The following is a 16025-nucleotide window of genomic DNA, read 5'->3' as shown; positions in this document are numbered from 1 at the left end:
AGTCAGAGTGCGAGTGGGGAAGGGCAGAGAGAGAGGGAGGCACAGAACCTGAAGCAGGCTCCAGGCTCTGAGCTGTCAGCACAGAGCCTGATGTGGGGCTCGAACTCATGACCCGTGAGATCATGACCTGAGCTGAAGCTGGATGCTCAACTAACTGGACCACCCAGGTGTCCCCGGGGTCCGTATTTTGATGAAGACTCTTAATGGTGAAAATTATCATGTAATAGAGATTCATGACTAAATTACACATGGTGCTTTTGTGGCCAACTTCTGAAGAGTCGAATTTGCTAAGATGGGGTCCAGGGATATCTTTTTAAGAAAGCTTCTGTGGTGACTCTCATGTAGCCAGCCCAAAACAAGGCCAAAGTGGGGACCTAAGGACCACTGTCCTATGTCATACTGGAGACTGACGCAGTTTGAGGATCTCAGGGAGCTGGATCACCGCATTCAGCAAAGGGCTTTACGTCACAGTGAACGGGTGTTCATCTGGGTCCCGGGACAAGCACTCAGGGAAGGGGTAATGAATGGAGGTCCTTACAACTGTCAGCAACCAATAAACCTGTCATTTATTCCACATAGTAGATGTTCCATAAAAACTTGCTGATTGGATGGACGGATGGACGAAAAACTCGCACGAAGAATTAGGAGGAGGACAGGAAGTCTGCACTGGACTGCAAGGTAAGGACAGGACCCCAGCTCCGGGGAAGCAACAGCGACAGCAACCCAATTGCCACGGTGAGGCTCGACACGAGGGAGTATGCACGTAGGGGTTTTTAAAGAGTGTTATTATGTCCCCAAAGCAAGTCCAGAAATCAAACATCAACATGCCGAAGTGCTGAGCTGAAATCAACACGACATCATTCTGCAGGGATATGTAATTTGTTTGATGCATTTGTGTGTTGTTTTTAAATCACCTATCAACTATTTAACGTGGGAGCCCAGCTGAGCAACCGAACAGTGAAAAGAGTCAACAGTGTTACAGGACCACTAAAATCATGCCACTAATTCAGAATTTGTAAAGAAAATTACACATATGCGATTTTTATAAACGTAAATGCAAAATAAACATGTTACGTATATAAAACATGCACATAAGTGGAATATGTACCTAACTGTATATAATGTAATGAATGTATACTAAGGGAACGTGTATTTTTATATTTACATTATATATTCTTGATTATATATTTAATTATATGGTAATTATATATTATGTATATTTTTATGTAAGTATGTAATATATTTTATACGTTTATATTTATTTTATACGTATGTACAAATTTATACGTGTGTGTGTATATACACGTATTTATAAAAACATCCACATAAGTGGAAACTGTGGTTGTCTTTCAGATTATATCCCACATGTTGTCCTGTTCCGAGCATCTTTTTTTTTTTTAATTTTTTTTAATGTCTATTTATTTTTGAGGGACAGAGTGGGGAAGGGGCAGAGAGAAAGGGAGAGACAGAATCTGGAGCAGCCTCCAGGCTCTGAGCAAGTGTCAGCACAGAGCCCGACTCGGGGCTCGAACTCACAAACTGCGAGATCATGACCCGAGCCCATGTCGGACGCTTAATCGACTGAGCCACCCAGGCGCCCCTCGAGCATCTTATCTGGAAGGGAAGAGCAGGGGACCGTCTCTGTGACTGTCTGCATGGCAGTCACCACAGCAGTAAAGGTAGTGTAGAACCACGGCTGAGGTGAGGACAGATTTTAACTCGGCATTCATTCACTCACTCCATCCTTGATGTTTAGAGGCTGAGCACCACGCCGCAGTCCTTCTGGGAGCTTCCTGGAATTGCTGCTAGATCACGCTCCCTGCCTCCCCTCACCCCTTCCCGTCTTTTCTGAGCCCACGGAAATGTAACTTCTGCCCCCACCAAGCCACTGCATCGGCCCTCACTCCGGTGACCTGTCACTGGCAGCATTTCACAGCACTGCAGGTGGGACTAGCTAACATGAAGTCGTCCTGGAGGAGGGTGCGTCCCTAATCCAACACGACTGGAGTCCTCCCACAAAGGGGAAACGTGGACACACGCACGCACACGGGGCACACGCCACAGGAACATGAGGCTATGGTGCCACCAGCCGAGAAACCACTAGAAGCTCCAGAGGCCGGGAACAGAAGCTCCCCCACGGCCCTCGTGACCCCACGGATACCTCGATCTCAGACCTCTGGCTTCCACAACGGGGAGACGGGGAGTTTTTCTCTCGTTTGATCCACCCAGGTTGGGGTGCTTTGTAGCCAACTAATTTGCGGCCCCCTCATTCTCTCAAAGCTCCCCGCGTAGCCCCCATCCTTCTACCTACGGCCTTGAGTTGTTAGTGATTAATGTGCCTGGGGAGCAGGGCCTGGGTCTCCGCCAGATGTCACCGCTGTGACCAAGGTGCCCGGCTCACTGCCAAGCCCACGGGATGCCAAGTGGATGAAGGGCCAAGGAGCAGGGGCCTCCCCGAAGCCCCGAGATGTTCCCACATCCACCCCCCCCCCCGCCCCGCCGGGCACTTACGGAGATGATGTGCCCCTTCAGGCCGTGGGCGGAGTCCGCACACTCGATCACGGCACTCAGTTGGGGGTAGCCCACCCCAGTCTTGGTGCGGGTGGTACACACAGAGCCTGGATGGTGGGAGAAGCGGGGCCCAAAGAGAGACGGTTAAGAACGAGCCTCCAACACCGGCAGTGCCGGCGGGGAGGGGGTGGAGGTGAACTTTCTTTCCGTGGAGGCGGGGTGGGTGGTTAGAACCACACCATCTGGCCTCGTCCCTTCCGGTCCTCACCGCCATCAACTGCGGCTGCCCGGGACGCCCTCTCCCCACACCCTGTCGCTGTCACTCACCTGTGCCATCAGCCCCCACCGCATGGCCACAGACCGTCCCTGTGTACACTCCGTCCCTTCCCACGTCCCTCACTTCCCCTCACAGCCACAGTATACTTCCAGGGACCCCTCGGTCTCCTCCCATGGCCTCTCTACCTGCACTGTTGGTCAATCTCTAACTTCTCCGAGCCTCACAGCCTCGCCTACGAAATCGGCAGCCTGAGGTTGCAATGGGGATGCCACGGGGCCCGCGGGGCTAGCAGGCAGCCCTGGAGAAGAGGGAGCCGCACCCACCCCATTCCTGCACCCTCTCCCACCCAGGTCTGTCGACCGGCCCCGGCCTCTTGGGCTTCGCGATGGCCCACCCTGTCCAGAGTCCCCGTCCAGCCTGGGCTGTGGGGTCCGCTTCCGTGTCAGGAAGCCTCCTGAAGCCCTCTGCCCCCTTTGACCTCTGCCCTCTGCCTTTCCCACCGTCAACCCCAGTCCTGGCTGACCGGTCAGCCGGGTATTATCCAGCTATGTCCAGGCCGAGTCATGCGAAGAGCACCACCATCTCAAGCACACGTACCCCTGCTCAAGTCCATTCCCTCCCTCCCAACAAGTTAGCACCCCCTATACCCCAAGATCACCCGGACTGAACTCCCAAATATCCACCTGCCGCCCTCCCCTGCCACCTCTCCGTCCCTCTTGCTCCCCACACGCCGGCCACGCCGGCCTTCCAGCTCCTCCGGCAGAACGAGTTTCTCCCCACCTCGGGGATCCTCTGTACGCAATGTTCTCTCTGTCCAGCACTCCCTGTGAACCAAGCCCCCGGTCCTGCCAGCCCTTCTCATCTTTCAGGCTTCATCTTAAATGTCACCACCTCAGGGGAGTTGTTGTTCTGACACAGCACTCGCTTCAAAAGAAGCATCTAAATAATTATTTGTGTAAGAATGCAGGGGATCTGTTTTCTCTGCTGGATGGTAAGCTCCATGGATATTCATTGTTGCAGATCCAGCGCTGAGAACAGAGCCTTGTGCATAGCAAGGGGGCTATAAATAGTCGCCGAAAGAATGCGTGAACTTCAGATAGATGAGTCACCCGCATGCTTCACAGCTCAGTCCACGGGGCTTGAACTCCACTGCCATCACGCTTGGGGACAAGGTGCCTAGAACGCCTTCCTCCTGTCCTGACTCTCCACCACCACCAGTCCTTTCATGCACCGCCACCCCCCCCCCCCCCCAAATCTCTCCCGGCATCCTCAAGGACAGGATCAGACGGAGAACTGTGTTTATACTTCCAGGACTGGATTCAGCAAGAAAGCCAGAGGCGCGGGGGATCCCCCTTTCCTCCTGCACCCATCCAGCCGCAGGGCAGAATACATCTCTTGACGTCTATCCTTACAACAGGTGCTGCCGCAATCCCAAAGCCAGTGAGCTCTTCTCCCCACCAGGCACACGCTGCCCCAGCTACCAGCCCTGCATTGTGCAAGGCAGAATTCATTTCATAATTTCTGCTTCATAACTGGCTTCTCGCCTTCTCTCCCACTCCACTGCTAGATCCTTGCAGGAAGGCAGGGACGTGCTGCAGGGGCCCAGAGCTCTGTCCATGTGAGAGACCTACAGAGGGTAGGCCGATCACCTTTCTTGGAAATGGCCATCAAACAAGGCATGGGAATGGTCTTGATTAATGCTCAGGTCAAAAGGAGAAGCTGGATACATGTTTCTCCTCCCAGGTACAGGGCCAGGGTGCTCATTGTTAATGCTGTCATTCACTTAGAGAAAACCCAGTGTTTTTACGCTAAAGAATTCATGAAATTGAACAATCATCTGCAACGAATTTAAAGAAGCCATTCCGGAAAAGCTCCCTACTCTGTTCAGAGAGTCCTTTCTGCTTTTATAGACAGCCCTGCCAGGGCTGGGAGGGCGGGGAGGGCGGCCCACACAGGGATAACGGAAAGACAATAAATCTTCTGGGGAAACAGCATGTATACACAGAGGATGTGCATGAAGGAAACAAGTGCAGCTGAACGCCCAAGATTACATCAAAAAAGGCTCTTTGAGAGCCGAGTAGACTTCTCACACACCTTCATATCCTGGACAGCACCTGCCCAGCACAATGGCGGCTAGCACACATCCGGGAATACGTATTTCTGATTAAGCAGGTGACTGGTGAGTGCCCTGGGCTACTGGGAACCAATTCTATTATTAGCCCAGTCAATGACATCCTAAGGGGGGAGCTCCTTATAAGTAAGAACTGGGTCTTATCCTCTCTTTGACTTTTCAATGACCAACACTCAGTAAAGACCAAATGTGCTTTCCTCTTGCTCAGAAGGCGTTATTAATTGGCTTGTGTGGCACCATCAAAAGCCCAATGTTGACCATTTCCCTGTACGTTAAACACTCAAGTACTTTGATGAGCCTACAAGACTCTTCATACACATCCCGTTCCCGCAAGGCTGTAACTGTGCCAAGTCACAACCCAACGATGTCTTCTGTGAGTTCCCACACTCTTCTCGCATTGCTTTATGGTTTGTTTCCTTTTTGGGTAGTGTTTGTTTGAATGGGTGATATTTTTAAAAAAATCTTTGCTATTTTTTATTCCCAGCTGAAAATGTATATGTTCTTTCCTTCTCTCCAATGTTAGTGTTTGTTTAGGAATGCATGTGCAAGGAAGAATATGAAAACATGAAAGTTCGTGTTCACACATAGCCAAAGGGGAAGGTGAACACCAACTGGCCCCAAGAGAAAATGGCGCCACCCAATAGAAGGACAGAAAGGCTCTGCCTTGTTCCTCCACTCAAGATGCCAATGGGTGGTTCTAGGAGAAAATGCCTAAGAGAATATGGGCAAAATCCAAAATGCATTATGTATCAGGTGAGGAGCCGGGAGTAGTAACTGACCGGGCCATGGGTCAAGTTCAAATGTGGCCTCAGAGCTGCATGCCTACTATGTGCAATGTCTGGGGTCCCTCAGACCTTCATATAAACTGGAGGTGTTCATGCCCATTAACCATCCCCACGATTCTTCACCCCCTCACCTTCCTCCTCAAGGAATATAGGATCATTAACGAAATCTGCATCCTCTTCTTCCGCGTTAACGCTCTGAAACCAGGACCTCGCGTTCAACCCACATCCCGGCTCCTTCAGGACGTTCCCCGGTGGCAGCCCAGTGACATTTCCTACAAGACCTTCTGGAAGCTCAACTTCCAAAAGTGGTGGGATACTTCCAGAAGCCATGTGCTTCAGCCTTGTGGCGGGGTCACCCACGGGCTCCCTTCTGGCCATCTCCAGTGTCCCCAAGCCCCCCATCCCAGTGCCCTGCACACAGCCTCTGCTGGCCTTCCCAGCAAGCCTTACCTGGTCCGACGCCCACTTTGATTATGTCTGCTCCAGAAAGAATAAGCTCTTCCACCATCTCCCCTGTCACCACGTTCCCGGCCTGAGACAGAAAAGCACACAGCCCGCAGTCACAAGCTACTCCTGGTGATACAAAGATGCGCGAATGAAGAGGCCCGTACCTGGACACACAGCGGCGCATGCCCCGAAGCCACAACGCCGCCTGGGGCCCAAAAGAGGGGGGGAGGGGAAACAACGGACTCAATTCCTGATTCTAGATGAAATCTCAAGTCGGCGGGAAGGGATGTTCCCCTGGTTCCCTTCTCTGATGACTAGGAACACAGACTCTCAACACCTCATACCACATTTGGGTTTGCTAACAGCAGGAGAAGGTATGCAAGCTGTCACGTTAGAACCACAAAAGACCCGAGATGATCCAGGTCAGAGCTTCTGAACGTGCCCAGGGTGGACAAAACAAAATCTCACGGAGAACCCAAATGCATAAAATAAGCAAGGAAAGGCTCTTTCAGATGATCATAATATTTGCTGTTGGGAATAACATGTTTTGGAGACTATAAAAACCCCTCAAGGGCCTTTAAGGAACTCTAGGGGCTCAGGCTTAGGAAACCCCGCGATCGTCTCACCGGCTCACGGATGGGAAAACGCCTGGGGGTCTGCCCCAAGGCCGGTGCTTCCCACCCCGATATGAAAGGGCAGATGAGACTTTAGCGACCACAGGCCTGGAGCATGCTCCGACTTCACATGAGGCCGCGGCCCCCAGAATAAACATGCACACCAGGACGCGGCGGAAGCTAAAAACCAGAAAGATGCATCTGGTTTGGACATTGTACAAGTTCTTTCACCGCAGGGGCCTGGGAGCACGAAAATAGCCCTTTTCATTACGACTCACTGCCCTGCGGATTCTTCAGCTGGTACACAGGATACTTGGCAAGATGCCTGACTGAATTTTCACAACTGTACAAAGTCTTATTTTGGGAAATACATCCCCACTCATGTTACTCTTTTTTTTTTTTTTTTTTTTTTTTGCTTTGAAGCCCCAGTGTCTTTTCAGTGAATTCATTCCCGGCAGTGGGGGGGGTGGGGGTGGGGGGGGGGGGGGGGAGCAGGTTTTCTTTTTTTAACCTAGACAGAGTGACTTTTAACTCTGTATAAAATATCTTGGAAAGGTTAATGAGGAAGGCTCAAAGCTGCTTTAATCCAACAACATCTGACAATGGAAAACGCTGGATGCTCCAGAAACAGGACCAGAGCACTGAGAATACCAGGTACAATAAGGGGGGGGGGGGGGCATTGCACGTCACTGAGGGACAGAACCAGGTCTCCACAGACAGAACTGGGGAAAGGGATCTTCTGAAAATAAGATATAGATTAATGTTCACGCTTGTCCCCAAAACCAGCTTCCGACGGATTTAAGAGTTAAATTATAAGTGGAATCCTCCCAGATTTAGAATGCCTTGAATACCTGTAACAAGCATAAAAGTGAAAGATACATGTGTGCCTACAAACACACACATTTCATACAAAGAGGCAAATAACATAGCAGAGAAAAATAATACCTGTATGCATGACAAAGGGTGAACTAACATTATAAAAGCTCTCCCAAATCTTCAAAAAAAAAAAAAATGCTAACAGCTCACAGAAGAACTGCCAAAGGACATTATTTATAAAATAAATAAATAAATAAATAAATACATTAAAGTGGCCAATAAACACAGGGAAAGTGCTCACTCTCACGAAGAATCCAATTTAGATTCAGATGCCAGCGAGGTACTACCTTTCACTTAAAATATCAACGACTATAAACATTAAATACTAAGGAGGAAACAGATATCATCTTTCTCTGCTGGTGCAATGTCTACTTTAGTACAAGTTTTCCCGGAAAGCAATTGTCCATATGGAACAAATGCAGAAGTACATACATCCTCTGATCTAGTAAGTGTGCTCCCAAAATTCTCTCCCAAGGGAGTAATCATAGCTGACGTCAAAGATTTAACGACAAGGATGTATATTATTTATTTGTAACAGTACAAAACTGCGAATCTACTACCCAAAATGGGAATAGTTCAACAACCTGGTGTTTTCCCACCTACGTGATGTTTTTAAGGTTGCTTAGATGACATTGGAAAATGCTTAACTGATTTCAGTATGTTAGGGGGAAGAGAAGGAAATAGTAAGATCTCAACTTTGTTAAAATCAACAAGGGGCCCCTGGGTGGCTCAGTCAGTTAAGCATCCGACTCTTGGTTTTGGCTCAGGTCATGATCTCATGGTTTGTGGGTTCAAGCCCCACATTGGGCTCTGCGCAAACAGCATGGAGCCTCCTTGGGATTCTCTCTCTCTTTCTCTGCCCCTCCTCTGCTCACGCTCACCCTCTCAAAATAAATAAATAACCATAAAAAACATACTGAAAAAAAATAAACTTAAAAAAAAAAAGAAGGAGGACAGGTGAGTTTCCACTTGCAGGTTCCAAAAGCTGGCCCATCAAATTGGAAACCAAGAAAGGCAAAACTAAGGGGAAAAGGAGAAAGACAAAATCAGAAATGAAAATGGCAACGAGACACCCTCTAGCCCAGGAATGGCCACAGTCCCCGCCCAGGAAGCTGTGCATGGGGTGACTCAGGGGTGATGTGGGGACGATGCAGGGGTGTGGCGCCAGCCAGGGTGATTAGCGAGGGTCCAGCCCACCACCTACATGCCAGAGATAGCGTGACTGGACATGGCTGCATCCACAGCACATGCTCATCTCCTGGCAAAGCACAGGTTCCGGACCTTCCCGGGGGGGGGGGGGGGGGGCGCGGGGGAGGGGGCACCAAACCAGGCAGGCCATTGCCGCCAGGCACCTCTCTCCTAGGGGAGGCTGAGCACGTCCAGGACCCCACCCCTGCTCTGCCAGCAACCACCGCCCCTCCAGGTCAAGGAGAAGCATGGGGGCCCAGAGAAAAGCCTGCAAAAAGCAACAAGATTAGAGAGGTCCTCGGGCAAAAACCCAAACCAGGACTGTTTTGCCCTAATGTTTCCAGCTTCCCTGCAGACCCAGAGATCTAAGGCAGCATGAGTTCAGAAAGACCTGGGGTAGACTAGGGCCCCACACTTACCAAGTAACTAAGAAGTAACTCTGAGTCTCCCTTTATCCTGCTATGAAGCGGGACTAACCACACCCACTTGGTGCTGTCATGATAAGGTTTACAAAGAAAGTTCTATTCAATTCCTAGACAGAGCCCAGCTCTCAGTTAGTGCTCAGTAAAATGTTGGTCCCTCCACTTAAGAATGGTTTCTTAAAATAAATAAATAAATAAACAAACAAACAAACAAAATAAAATAAAATAAAATAAAATAAATGAAAATAAAATAAATTAAATTAAAATAAAATAAAATAAATTAAAATAAATAAAATAAAATAAAAAAAGAATGGTCTCCGTATTGGGGTGCCTGCATGGCTCAGTCGGTTGAGTGTCCGACTCTTGACTTGCGCTCAGGTCATGATCTCAACAGTCATGAAATCGAGCCCTGTGTCAGGCTCTGCACTGACAGCCCGAAGCCTGTTTGGGACTCTCTCTTTCTCCCCCTCCCCTATGCACGCTCTCTTTCTCTCTCTCTCTCTCTCAAAAATAAATAACATTAAAAAAAAAAAAAATGGTTTCTGTATATTGTTACTTTTTAAGACTTCAATGTGGTCAAATGTACGTAACCTAAAATACTGTTTTTAGCTATTTTTAATTTTAGCTATTTTTAAGCAGACAATTCAGTGGCACTGAATACATTCACACTGCTGTGCAGACATCACCACCATCTGTTCCTACAACTTTTCATCATCCCAAACTGAAGGTGTGTACCTACTAGAAAATAACTTCTCGGGGCGCCTGGGTGGCTCCATTGGTTAAGCGTCCGACTTCGGCTCAGGTCACGATCTCACGGTTCGTGAGTTCGAGCCCCGCGTCGGGCTCTGTGCTGACAGCTCGGAGCCTGGAACCTACTTCTGGTTCTGGGTCTCCCTTTCTCTCTGCCCCTCCCCACTCTCGTGCTCGCTCTCTCAAAAATAAACGTTAAAAAAAATTTTGAAATAAATGAAACAATAACTTCTCTACCCAGTTTTGACTGGCTCTTCTGAGGCCCTCTGCCAAGAAAAGTCCTTTCTCTAGGAGGAGATAAGGCAGGGGCCTGCAAAGAGCCATAGGCCAGGTTTGGCCCATGGAGCCACGGCCTGCCAACTTCCCATAGAAGGTGATGGAATGCTGATGCCAGTAGCTTCTCCCAAGCACTCGCACGTGTCTCTACACCTACCCGTGGAAGCAGGAATAGAAGATGCTATCAAGGCAATAACCATCTTTCACGGCACATTAAACTGAGTTTGCTATGGGGCTCTCAGGCATCACCTGGATCTGAGGCCCTGCGTGGGCTTCCGCCACAGTTCCGGAAAGAGGCGAAAACAGGACATCCAGGCAACTCGGCCTGAGAGGTTATGGTCCGTCAGCCATGACCACTTCTCGTACTTCAACGAGTAAGGCTGCCCACGGCTGACAACCCGCAGGGAATTCTAAAGAGCGTCCGCCTCTTCGGGAAGAGGGACAGCTCAGGAGGTGACCGTGAGTGCCACCGCAAGAATGCAGACAGGTAACTGGGCCACTGGCCATGCACAGAAACCAGGAGGCTGTGCCCACAGCTACCTGGGCACCAGTCAACGGTGGCTAACGTGGCATTGCCCCGCGGCGTGCAGCTAGGTCTCCAGTCTACTCTGAACGGGTCAGGTGTCACAGACCTACCTCCTCCGGACAAAGTCAGAAAGAGGCACCAGCACAAAAGCATTTTCTCAGCGGGCTTGGTTTCCGGCGGGCAGTGTGGTACAACCGGAAGATCTCAGGTCCCGGAGGCAGGCCGCTTGGCTCTGGACCCCGGGCTCACCTCGTGCTGGCTGTGAGATCCTCAGAAAGTTCCCTAAGCTCTCTGAAATGGAGTTTCACGTCAGTAAGAGCAGGTGCTCGTAACTATGCTCCAGGATTTGATAGGATTCCAAGAGCAGGGTCTCATCCACACTCAGTGTCTTTTTCTACAGCATCCGGTAGGCATCATTCTCTTTCCTCTCTGGAAGCCACCAGGCAAATAAATGGCTCTAGGACTTACCACACCGTCCTAAGAGCCAGCACTTCTACAGGACCCTTCTCTGCCAAAGTGTTCTAAAAATCCCTGCTTTTTCCCTCCTTACAAGTGGCAGGGAGTGCCTTAGCTGAAAGGCAAGGAAAAGGGGTGTGCACATAAATCCGGAACACACAGGAAACAGGGAGCAACAGATAAGCCCTTGCTCCAAATGCACACATCCTGAACTGCCAGCTGCTACCAAGACCATTTCTTTTCTTTTTTTTTTCTAATATTTATTTATTTATTTTGAGAGAGGGAGAGTGCAAGCAGGGGAGGGGCAGAGAGAGAGAGAGAGGGAGAGAGAATCCCAAGCAGGCTCTGTGCTGTGAGCACAAAGCCTGACACGGGGCTCGCTCTCATGAAGTGTCGTGACCTGAGCTGAAGTCAAGAGTCGGGCACTTAACCAACCAAGCCACCCAGGCACCCCTACCAAGACCATTTCTGAGCACCTCTTCTGTTCACCGCATTGGAACGATCATGACACTCAGCATCCGTATTACAGACCCCTCAGTTTCAAAACCTTGGACAAATGGTAATGCATCCAAAAGCCATGAGAGAAATTACACTTCCCCAAACCAAGGGTGTTAAGAGTCCTGGAGGTTTCCAAACGAATGGCAGATTTCAAGGGTCAGTGCAAGCAAAGAAGGCCTTAGAAATAACCATCTACCTTGCCAACGTCCCCCGTTCATTGCTGGGGAAACCAACAAGAAGAATAAAAACACATCTCAGAGCCAACCGGCAGATGCTAAAGGGGCACTTGCTTGTGGTGGGTGCCCACAGGGCCGTGGGAACTCTGCGCCAGTCTCTCCCCCCCGCCCCAGCCTCATCCCCATAGCAACCCTGGGGCTCTGTACTCGTGACACTGCCCCTTCCCTTGTATTGGCAGCCTCCCTCCTCCTGCACTGCCCCTGTCGCCTTGTCTGCAACCCTGAGGCCTGGGCTCAGGGGCTCCCTGGGCTCCACAGCGGGCAGCTTGCCTCAGCTGTCGGCAGGGCCAGCTGTGAGCTAAAACTCATAGCCCACTGGAGCACAGGATAGAAAGCTCTGGGGCTCCAACTGATTTATTTATTTATTTTTTAATGTTTATTTATTTTCGACAGAGAGAGAGAGAGAGAGAGACAGAGACAGAGTGCGGGCAGGGGAGGGGCAGAGAGAGAGAGAGAGAGGGAGACAGAATCTGAAGGAGGTTCCAGGCTCCGAACCACCAACACAGAGCCCAACATGGGGCTCGAACTCAAGAACCTTGAGATCGTGAGCTGAGCCGAAGTCGGACACTTAACTGACTGAGCCACCCAGGAGCCCCCAACTGATTTCTGCAATCACTTATCCTTTTGAAAGAAGGGGCACATGTTTTCTCTGCCTTCTTAAAACAAAAGCGAATAATCTTCCCATCCCACCTTCCGTTTTCTTCCCTATCAACCTTCCATGTCTACCTCAGTGCTCAGGGCATATGCACCCAACGGTCCTCACAACCGACAAACAACTGTGTGTGAACCCCACGCCGTGTGACCCCCTCCGTCATTCTCCGGCTGTTATTATCCTTGACCTCCTTTCTGTCGGTGCGGAAAATGAGACTCAGAAGGTGAGGTGACTTCCCCAGGGTGGCTGAGCTCCCACCAACTCCAGGGGCACTCAGTTAGCGATTCTCAGGGTGTTACAACCGGCGGCAAAGTAGAGCAAGGGGGAGGGGCAAGGGAGACGTGTGGGAAACAGAATTACGGATTTGTTCCAGCAGGAACAGCATACCTGCCCTGCCGCTTCCATAAAACCATGCGGCTGCGTCTCCATATGCTACGGAGCAAAAGACGACCACAAGAGCCGTGCGGGCAGGGTTACCGCTTACACAAGGGGCAAAACCAGGCACGATTAAACAGTGTTAAGAAGAGATCAGTGGTGGTGAGACCAGAGACATGCAAGGAAGGAAGAGATCACTAGAGTCCGGGGGGGCGGGGACAGCCCTCTTGGGTGGGAGTAGGGGCTTCTGGACGTAGGTACACTGGAAGGCTTGCTTAGGCTAGGACTATTTATGAAACACTCAGGTTCTAAGCACTTTTCTGTAGGTATGTCGTATTTCACAATTTAAGGCAAGGATTACTAAAGAGAAAGAAAGGGGAACCACTGAGTTGCCTTACTAAATCCGTGTCATTTCTCATGCCTGACCCTTCGGAACCCTCCTGCCAGTGGAGGTAAAGGACGACATCCCAGGTTTATCAGTCGCTTCTATCCCCAGCGCAACTGACACACTGGAGGTGACCTGGAAAGATCTGGAACGATCTAGACCACACCACCACCTCAAAGCAGAAACCTAAGGAATGCCCGATCTTCTTCTCTCCACAAGGAATGAACAAAGGTCTCCTCAAGACATATTTGTCACGCTCTTTCTCCTGCCACGCAGGCAGTGTTTCACACAATCTACATTTAATACCCCATACTGTCTAGGGCTACCAGGTCTCAGCTGAAGGGCTGGGGCTTCCGCAGTCCCGGGAGTCCAGCCTTCTACTCGCTCTTGCGTGAGCAAAAGTTACCACCGATGGCTGTCACCACAGAAGAGCCTCAGGACACCAGATATTAGACACCAACAGACCCGGCTTCAAACCCCAGCTTAGCTATTCCACGTCGGTATGACCTTGTGAAAACTCCAAGTGTATGAGCAGATCAGAGCCTAAGATTCCTCATCTGGGATACATCTGGGATAACAGTTCCCACTCTTAACAGAAGAGAAAGAACAGATGTGAACTTTCTGAAACCTACTAGGTATTCAATAAGCAGTATTACCGTTACGGAAGAAAGCAATGACACCGCAGCACGATTAGGGAGGGTAAAATGAATTTTTCAGTCTCCCACCCAACTTCTCCTACTGTACTGCTGATCGACCTTGGGGCAACTCTTGATTCTTTCTTCTCCTGTAATTGGAAAGCATGAAAATACACACTCAAAAATCCTTGTCAATTCTTAACAGATTTAACTCCACTAACAGAAATAATTCCTGGGTGCCAACTTCCTTACGATGCCGAGATACGAGGAGAAATAAAAGTCAGAGTTTAAAACAACGGAGACACAGGGAAATTACCTAGTGGCCGCTCTGTAATCGTCATGTTACCTAAGACCGTAAAGACACACACAATTACGACACAGATTTTCCAAAAGCCCAATTTTAACTCAAGAGCCTCCGGTCCCTTTTTCGGTCAATCCACCTTTGTTGGCAACCACAAACACACTTTCCGACCAGCGAAGGTGCTCCTAATTAGGAAGGGACAAAAAAGACAGGCAAAGTCAAGAATAAGGGTCGTAGACAAAGCAAAACTCCAACCAGCTGGCTACTGTTCCCATGAGGCACTTCAATTGCTCTGGTAGAATTTTCCACTGGAAAATTAGGAGAGGGGTACAGATGACCTAAAAAGGTTGCAACCATGGGGCACCTGGGTGGCGCAGTCGGTTAAGCGTCCGACTTCAGCCAGGTCACGATCTCGCAGTCCGTGAGTTCGAGCCCTGCATCAGGCTCTGGGCTGATGGCTCAGAGCCTGGAGCCTGTTTCCGATTCTGTGTCTCCCTCTCTCTCTGCCCCTCCCCCATTCATGCTCTGTCTCTCTCTGTCCCAAAAATAAATAAACGTTGAAAAAAAAAAAAAAGGTTGCAACCTAACCCCAGTTTCATTGTTTTTTTTTTTTTAATGTTATTTAGAGAAAGAGAGAGCATGCCCACGCAAGTAAGGAAGGGTAGAGAGAGACTCTTAAGCAGGCTCCGCACTGTTAGTGTGGAGCCTGATGCGGGGCTCGAGCTCACGAACCACGAGATCACGGCCTGAGCTAAAATCAAGAGTCGGACGCTTCACCGACTGAGCCGCTCGGGCACCTCTCATTGTTCTCATTTTTAAAAAATAAACTCCTTGAGTAAAGAGGGTCACAGAAGACCTTTGTTCAAGGGGCACACACGGTAAGAAACATTTGATAACATTTAGCAGAGATAAAAAGCCAACACCCTGTAACGTTGATCTGGATTTTACTTTTTATGGGGAGCCAGTCTGCAGACCTTCCATCGCCGCCGCCTCTTCGTGAGGATTCTCCACTCGTCTCCACAAGAAAGCACCGACACAGCCCCCCCCCGCCCCGCACACGGAGCAAGCCTCTCTCGGCTCCCCCGCCTGGAGAGCCCTCTGCCATACCTACCATGATAGTGTGTTCTGGGAATCTGGCACGCACCAGCTTCACGAATTCCACAAAATGTTCTGAGTACCCATTGGCCACGTCCAGGCAGATAAACTTGACCTGCGGCACGGCTTCCAAGATGCTGCTCATCTTTTCCAGATCGCTCTTCCCGCTGCCCGAACTCACGGCTACGTGCTGTACCAAAACACACAGAGAAGCACAAGGCCTGAGGAGTAAGTAGCATTCAAAGGCAGACCCTGCCCCCCACCCCCCCACTCGCCTATGCTGAGGACGGTGCAGTGACTCTTCGAGGTGTACCCAGGTCAAATACACACACGGCAGATCTGCTCAAGAAATACAACAGCAGGGGCGCCTGGGTGGCTCAGTCGGTTGGGCGTCCGACTTCGGCTCAGGTCATGATCTCCCGGTTGGTGAGTCCGAGCCCCACCTCAGGCTCTGTGCTGACCACTCAGAGCCTGGAGCCTGCTTCGGATTCTGTGTCTCCCCACTCTCTGCCCCTCTCCTGATCACGCTCAGTCTCTCCCTCTCAATAATGAATAAATGTTTCAAAAAAAAAAAAAAAAAAGAAACACA

General features: G+C 50.0%; 1 protein-coding gene across 1 annotated transcript in view; it reads right to left on the bottom strand.

The window, feature by feature from the left end:
• GMPR (guanosine monophosphate reductase) overlaps nt 1-16025 on the bottom strand; it is a 43720-nt gene that overhangs the window by 13687 nt on the left and 14008 nt on the right. The window contains exons 4-6 of the mRNA XM_027040343.2: nt 15453-15626; nt 6155-6236; nt 2512-2618 (exon numbers count right to left, since the gene is read on the bottom strand). Of these exons, the coding sequence (XP_026896144.1) occupies nt 2512-2618; nt 6155-6236; nt 15453-15626 (363 nt within the window). The remainder of the gene's footprint in view (nt 1-2511; nt 2619-6154; nt 6237-15452; nt 15627-16025) is intronic.

The sequence above is a fragment of the Acinonyx jubatus genome, chromosome B2, assembly GCF_027475565.1.
Source record: "Acinonyx jubatus isolate Ajub_Pintada_27869175 chromosome B2, VMU_Ajub_asm_v1.0, whole genome shotgun sequence".
In the NCBI taxonomy this organism is placed as follows: Eukaryota; Metazoa; Chordata; class Mammalia; order Carnivora; family Felidae; genus Acinonyx; species Acinonyx jubatus.
The sequence above is the reverse complement of the archived record's forward strand: the minus strand, read 5'-3'. Positions and strand labels throughout refer to the sequence as shown.